The following is a 7929-nucleotide window of genomic DNA, read 5'->3' on the forward strand; positions in this document are numbered from 1 at the left end:
ATGAAAAAACAACAGTTGATGTCAGAATTTTTGTTCTTCGATAATATTACATTTACATAGCTGGTAGTCAGGCTGCATATATTTTACAACATTACTGAAGACTTTTATCACGAACGATACGATTTATCATTACTTGTACAGTTTTAATATCTTAAGGATCGTCATAACATAGATATTGTTTATGTCCAGATGAGTTTTCGTCACAAAGTGACAGCTCCACTGACTTGACTGATATGATGAAGAATGAGAACGGGGATGGCGCATCGCAGACTCCTTCCTTGGGGAAATGCAGGGCATTATACACTTACGAAGCGAGACTGAATGATGAGCTCACGTTGTCTCCAGGTAAAAAAAAAAATATAAACGAAAAGACGCATTCCATTTGTATGTTTGATTTTTGAAATTGGAATTTATCGAACAAATAGTCTATTAATGTGATATTGTAAGGAAAATCCCAAGTACCGGTCACCGTTCTCATCGAACCCGTTGTATGCGATAGAGGCTTCGTAACACAACCCACAGCCCGCTGAGTTTCATGCCGGATCTTCTCAGTGGGTCGCGATTTCGATCCGGTGTTAGATTTAAGCGCAGCGCTGCTTTTGCTGGGGCAGATGTTTACAAAGCCTCCCAGGCTGAGCTCCGCAAGCTCGGCTATACCTTCCGTGAGGCTAATATAACCCCTTGAGGGTACAGTCAGTAGATAGGATTGCTAACAAAATGAGGAAAATACGAGTAATCATATTTTATTAAATTGTAAAACCATTACACAAAAATCACTTAACGTACTCACGTAATTTCTAAAATGTTTATTTTATGTAAATATAGAAAAACGGTGGTATATTCTTAGACGGTACATCATTGGATTGCTCAGCACGATTCGTCTGTAGTCAATTTAGCGTACAAAAACATCGAATCTTGGTTGGTGTTTTTTTATCAACGAACAAAAAGTGTTTCACTGTTAAACGTAATTCAATTCAACGTCTAAACTTCCTTTTACATTCGTATTCAGTTTCACTATTGTTAGCGCTTATGCAATTTTTAGAATTTCTAGACTGGTTTCCGATATTTTGATTAGATAACATTTAAATATTAACTTTTAAACAAAACTTGCCGACTAATTGTACGTCTCGAGTTTCAGAACATGATAAGGTCTGAGTGATGTAAATGTTCATACACATATTAATATTTTATAACATATTTTTTTTATGGTTAATCCAAACCTCTTCGATTGTTAGAATTGTAAAAAAATGTTAAACAAGCACACGCATAATTCAACTCTTTTCAGGAGACATAATAAATATCCACGAAAAACAGGATGACGGCTGGTGGTCTGGCGATCTCAACGGCTCCTACGGAATCTTCCCTTCTTCGTATGTCGAGGAAATCAACTCATGCATTTGAGGACGTAGATCAATAATTAGTCAAACTAGTATTTTAATTTGCAGAGGAGAGAGGCGTTCGTTTATAATAAAACAATCAGATACTTAATTCCTGATTAAATTTACAAATTAGATCCAGATATATCGATCATTAGTGTTCGCAGCCTATTAATAAAAACAAATTAGCGAAGATGTATCCTTTTAATTCATAGTATTGTTTTCTGGAAATACAATCGTGTATCTATATAATACCTAACTAGCCTGTGTAGGTAATCATGCAAACGTCAACGAAATAAAATATTTACATTGAATCGTCATAAAGTTTATCAAATTTCGAAATTACTGATCAGTAATACATTGTATACAACTAACTCCTTTCGAATAAATTGAAAAAAATTTTTTTAACAAATCTGCATGTTGTGATAAATATAATGCTATATAGTAAATTAATGTGAGAACTGAGGATAAACTTATTGATACTTACTTAATTTATGTAGTAAGTCGTTTATTTTTCTAAGTGATAAAAACGTAATAATCATGTACGTTCTGGAACAAATATGTATGTGATTTTCACGTATTCAGTTATTCGGAATAAGTATATTTGCTTTTTGAATGTTATTTACATTCAAAAACTTGTTTTGTTGGTTATATTAATTATTGATTACATAAATCAATAAGTGACTTTCAAAGCGATGTCTTCCATTCTTAAAATCATTCGTGATTTAGTCATCAATCGACACCACGCTTTTTTATTTTACAAAAGCATTAAATATTGTTTTTTTTGTTTATGAATTACGTATTATGCATGTCATTATTCTAAAACTAGAAAAGATCTCGTTTTTCTCCAAACTTAGAGAGTAGCGGATATTTTTAGTATATTTTCGTTTATATGTATTATGTAAACGTTAGCATTTCTTCATACTAGTATTAACTAGTAATGTTAAGAAAACGATAATTTTACCATTTCAATTCAAAACATTAAGTGGCTGTTATATTATTCTTGATGTTTCAATTTTATTACAAATTGTAAAAAAATAAATAAATAAATAAATAAGAATTCGTTTAAAAGATTTACCATAACATTAGTTTGAAGTTTCTTTCCATAGGTACCTACTCCACGCAAGTATGTGTATTATTTCACAGCAAATAATCTGTGCCTTATTGTACCAATGAATCCCCGAATATATTCGAATAGTCTTTGAAGTTTCTATCCATTTCTATAAACATTGTTTAAGTAACAAACACCAACACAAATAAGATTTAAGTATAATATTATTACAGTTTATATTCAAATAATTTTAGATGTGCCAAACATCTAAACTTATGGCGAAGAGAAATTAGATCGCACCACGAACACAGTACCGAGTCTAAATTCACACGATATTCTCATTTATTTCAACGACATTAATACTGCAGCAACTTTGTGTAGTTTATTGTAATATATATAGTTCTCTTTTGTCACTCGTGAGCTTTGAAGTCGACTGAGATCTAATTGAGGCATGGACGAATACGCGCATTCAGAATTTTGTCATCATCGCAGGCAGATTGGTCCCTGATTTTAATTGCCCCCCTTCTTACCAGAGGCATAGAAATGTCATTATTTCCTTACCTTATTTGTATAAAAATATGACATTCGACGCCACGTTCAGGTAACACAGTTAAAACTAGTCTCGTGGAATATGAATGTGAATTCCTTTAATAGGTACGTGCTTCAGGTAAGTTTCGCTTTCAGTAGGGTGTATGAGTTTTGGTAATAACTTTATACCGTATGTAGGCCGTGAGATTGTCTGCCAGTCAGATCACCCAGAGAGAAAAGGGCCCTCTCTATCTTTCTTTCTCTCTCTCTCGTCTTATGCTCTTCAGACTCAAAAGTCGAACATCGACTTCAATGTTGGCACTCCAATGTATCACTCAACTCTTGCCGCAACGTATCACTCAATTCTTACCGCAAGCCCACGTTTAGCAATATTTAATGTAACCCATATTAGTCCATTATATCACTGTGATTGTTGGTGTGTTAACAGAGACATCTATATTTTTCGAAATTACTCTTTATCGAAAATGAAATTAAATTTATCATTTTATATGGCGTCGTTTAGGATCATAAAAAATATGTAATATTTTCTTAATTATTTTTCTGAGAATTAATAAAGATACGCTAAGGCAACATAATTTTATTTCATAATTTATTAGATTTATTAGATTGTTTCACGAAACAAATATGAATGTAAAATATTAGGTGTTACTATAAAAAAATAAATGTACCAAAGTGTTGTTAATTATTAAAAAATTATATTGTTCTGTAATTTGGAATCGTTGTTTTATTTACGTGTAAGTATCTAATTTATCTGAAGAGGAAATACTTTTAGGTAAAAAATACAACTTGTACGGATGACAACAAATTATTTATTAAAATAAACTCACAGTTTAGTGTTGGCAAGATTCGGGTCTTTAGTCTAAAAATATCTAACGCTTAATTCACAATAATTCCTATTTCTAATTAATAATTTATCTAGAATAGAGTTATTCTCATAACGAAATATTGATCATAGCCAATAATTAATACAATCACACATTTTATTTTAGTCGTCTTAATTTTATTACACAACTTATTTTTCAACTTATCATTTAATATTCAGATCACAATTCCATTCTTTTCCATTTACACTAATACCTAGCTATAATACGATTTCTTAGATGTATATCGATTCGTAGAATAGCGTTGTTTCCTAATCAAAAGACAGCATTTGCATGAAACCATTTTAAAACAAATCGAAATCAAGCCTTGTAATTTATTCCAAAATGACGTAGCGAATAATTTAAGATAGATTTAGGGTTACGAAAAGAGTGCGAATTTAGTGGGAAAACTATGGAAATATCTTGCTATCTCTCTTACCCCTGCATAATTCTGTGCAAAAATGTATATTAAATGAGATATGTACTTGGGAAAAGCCGAACGTGACGTTGTAGTTTTTTTTTAATGCATAGCTCAATGCTCATCTGGTATTAGGGGGTTATCGGAGCCCATAGATATTAACAGCATGAGTTCAGCCACGCACCTTGTGACCTGAGTTCTAAGTCTCAGTTCTATAGTACAAAAGCTGCCCCACCCTTCAAACTGGAACGCATTAATGCTTCGCGGCAGAAATGAAGTGGGGAGCCTACCTTGGTCGGCTATCACCAGTGGAAGAATGTTGATGTGGGAATCATCGTCTATATGCTACATCTGTTAGTTTTCGGATACAGTTCCAACCCACCCATTATATGTACCTCTTTAATACGGTCATTATTTTAATTTGCAATTCCCATCGACAATTTTATGAGCATGATCGCACGATGATGAGCATGATGAATGACATATCGTATGTTTTGGGGCGTATCAAATTGTTTCTAATTCAAACAATATAAAACTTTTGGAATTGTTTCAAACAAATTCGTATTTCGTTAAGGCGATGTACCCCTTTACATTTACGAATGCTGTCTTCGAGAACTGGTATCGTATGAAGTATTATCGTACTTTTCACATTGCACGACACAGTATCGTGTAAAGGAGAAAAGAGACTTTAGTTTTTAGGTTTTTTTTAAGATTCCATATATTATATCAGTTTGTCTAGATCAGATGTCATCAAGTTCTACAATTCAGTTAGATCACGTAGTAGATTTCTCGTGCGGAGCTAACAGACTTCCAATCTGTTTTTCAAATCAGTATCGATGTACGGTCGGATATGAACTTCTGGATTTGAATTAAACGATTTGGGAATAGCTGTACCCGACAGTAGATATACATTTGTCAACTAAACGTTCAAACTAAGACTTATCTATCAGTGTGCTTATTTCCACCGCATCTGTTACGAAAGCAGTGAAATGCCGAATCTTAATTATGCTTTTGTGCCAAATGACTGCAAAATTTCAAAATCTAGTTAGTTCTTTGATAATATTAGCGATGCGTAGATGATCTTTTCTGGTGGAGCTCTTCATAGTTAATATTATTCAAAGACATTCCGACAACAGTCACTGATTTTTAACACTATTATATATCGAAGTGAATCCTCTAGTTGGGACTTCCTTCACAATTATCGAAGTGCATTATGTATCGGACGTTTTTCATCGTTCTATCTTACAACTAAGTATAAAATAACATTGTTATTGATAAACACGAAAATAATGAAGTAAAACTAGGTATTGGATGTCAGGAAAATATCATTATCAAACTATAATTATTATTATAGAATAAAATTTCATACGTCTACTTTTACGAAACAATTCAATTGTGATTGATATTTTAAGGTATTTTCAAGGCAATATTCTCGCCAAAATATAACATTATAAATACGGTGTTAGGATGCAGTGCAACTAATCTGCAAGGGTTCGCCTCAATTACATGTCAAATAAGACGCAACGGATGAATTTATGCTACGAACAAGTCATAGCATCTGTTGATGTTTGAAGTTAAAAACGACAATAGTTTCTTAATATTCAATTAATTATAAATAAACAAACACGGTGGATGCGTGTGCCATGTTCACGTGACTTGACGTGATAAAACATTAAATAACATAATAATAAGGTCACAACGAATCCGATAACCGTTTCTGTGCATAAATCGAAAATCTCTTAGGAACCTATTTTCATGTCAGGGTACTAGAGATATTATAATATCGCAATTAAAAATATTTCAAAATAATGCTTAAACAGATCATTATTGTATTATCATTTGAAAATTTTGATAAAGCGCTTTACAAATATAACTGATATTTGAACAGGATAAGTGATTTGGTTAAATAAATTTTAATATGATTGTTTTGTGACGATAGAACACGTATAATGCTGAATGATAAATCAACAATTGCGACTAAAACTACTTTTTCTTCTATTATTATTGTACATCTAATCACATATCCTTTACTTAAAACTAGAAATACAATATTCTTGTATTTATCCCGTTAGTGTTTTATATTTTTGTTTTTTTTTTTATTCGCTTAGCAATATATTAATTCCAATTTCAGAAGTGTCTAAATTCAGCATCGTCTAGCAAACTAGCTTTTGAGCATTATCGATAATTTCATCTAGAAATATGAGATTCATATCGTACACAAACTGAATCTTGCTTGCACACGTCTTGTGAGTTTAATTTTATTGTGTTGTGATCAATTGCAAATAATTTGGCAACGAACATAATGATATCTTTAAAAGGCACTAACTAACTGCTATAATTTAGAATACAAAAAATTGATCAAGTGTGAAAAGGTCAATATAAATGAATACAGAATATATAGCTCGGGTGAAACTGAACGTTAGCTTCTTTGCAAGCATGTCATGGAATAATTTAGAAACTTAAGTTCTGGCACATTCCTTTTCTTCAAAGATGCCTAACTCACAAACGATGGCTGCTATATTTAACGAAGTCTCACACACATAATAAAATTTAGTTTGAGTACGACGATCTCATTCTAACAGTGAATAATATTGGCAGTTTTTTTTTTATATATGAAAGAATAATTTTTCGAATAAGGCAATTCGGGATGTTTTAAAAAATACAGATCAGAGACATTAACACTCGTATAATCTGTGAGAAGTATTCAAAATCTCTATGGTTTAGTTTCGTGGAACGAAAACTATTTAATTCATACAAAATGTATCTTTCTGCCAAGAACCGTGGTGTGTATATTTCCTACATATCTACTCTTAACTGGCTTAACCAAAATAAATTTATTTCCATCTACCCCAGTTACTCCCAGAATGAAGGAATTTTTCAAAAAAAATTTTACAGTAAAAATGTGAGAAAGTACCAATAATTAAATTGGATTTAAATTTAATTTCCAATTGTAATAAAAGCGAACGAGAAAATATTACTTTCTTTGAGAATTTTATATGATCTTGTACAATATAATTGAGATGGGATGCGTGTACCTTACCTTTCTTTATATGATATTATTATATATAAAAAAAATTTTTGCGTACGGACATCAAAATTAAGTCTGTTTTTATATGGATCTGCGATGATTGTTTAGTCTCTCCTCTTGATACCTCATAACGCGGAATACCACTGGCACTCTCAATATTGACGTAGTAACAGCTATTTAGTACTCATAACAAAAAAAAAAAGCGTGAAAATCGTTTTGTCTAAAGAATGATGTTTTACCGAAACGTGAACAAAATAATAGATGAATTAAGAAAAGAAATAAATAATTAAGAGTTTAAATGTCTCTGACTTGTGTCTAAAATTGATGTTTTAGTGTAAACGCGATATAAACATTCCTCATTATGTTAGAGAAAAGATCTTGTAGATAACTTGTAGCAATTATTATAGCAAGTTCAATGAAGGCACGATTATTTCAACTAAATCATCTATATTATTGCTACACATAAGGATCAATGGGGAAGGATTCCTTTTTTTGTATATTTTTTTTCCTTTTCTACTTTCACTAATTTATTGTACTTTTTCTTTTGTAATCCTAATTTGTAGAAGATTTAGTTTACTTTATATTGAAACATGATTCATAAATGCATTACTATAAACATTGATTGGTGATAAATGTAAAATAAAACA

General features: G+C 31.5%; 1 protein-coding gene across 1 annotated transcript in view; it reads left to right on the top strand.

Moving 5' to 3' along the window:
* The window catches only part of LOC101745785 (nostrin), a 74189-nt gene extending 70497 nt beyond the window's left edge, over positions 1–3692 (top strand). Inside the window, exons 13-14 of the mRNA XM_038012826.2 lie at positions 190–345; positions 1286–3692. Of these exons, the coding sequence (XP_037868754.1) occupies positions 190–345; positions 1286–1401 (272 nt within the window). The 3' untranslated portion in view covers positions 1402–3692. The remainder of the gene's footprint in view (positions 1–189; positions 346–1285) is intronic.
* The last annotated feature ends 4237 nt before the right edge of the window (positions 3693–7929 follow it).

The sequence above is a fragment of the Bombyx mori genome, chromosome 1 (assembly GCF_030269925.1).
Source record: "Bombyx mori chromosome 1, ASM3026992v2".
Classification (NCBI taxonomy): Eukaryota; Metazoa; Arthropoda; class Insecta; order Lepidoptera; family Bombycidae; genus Bombyx; species Bombyx mori.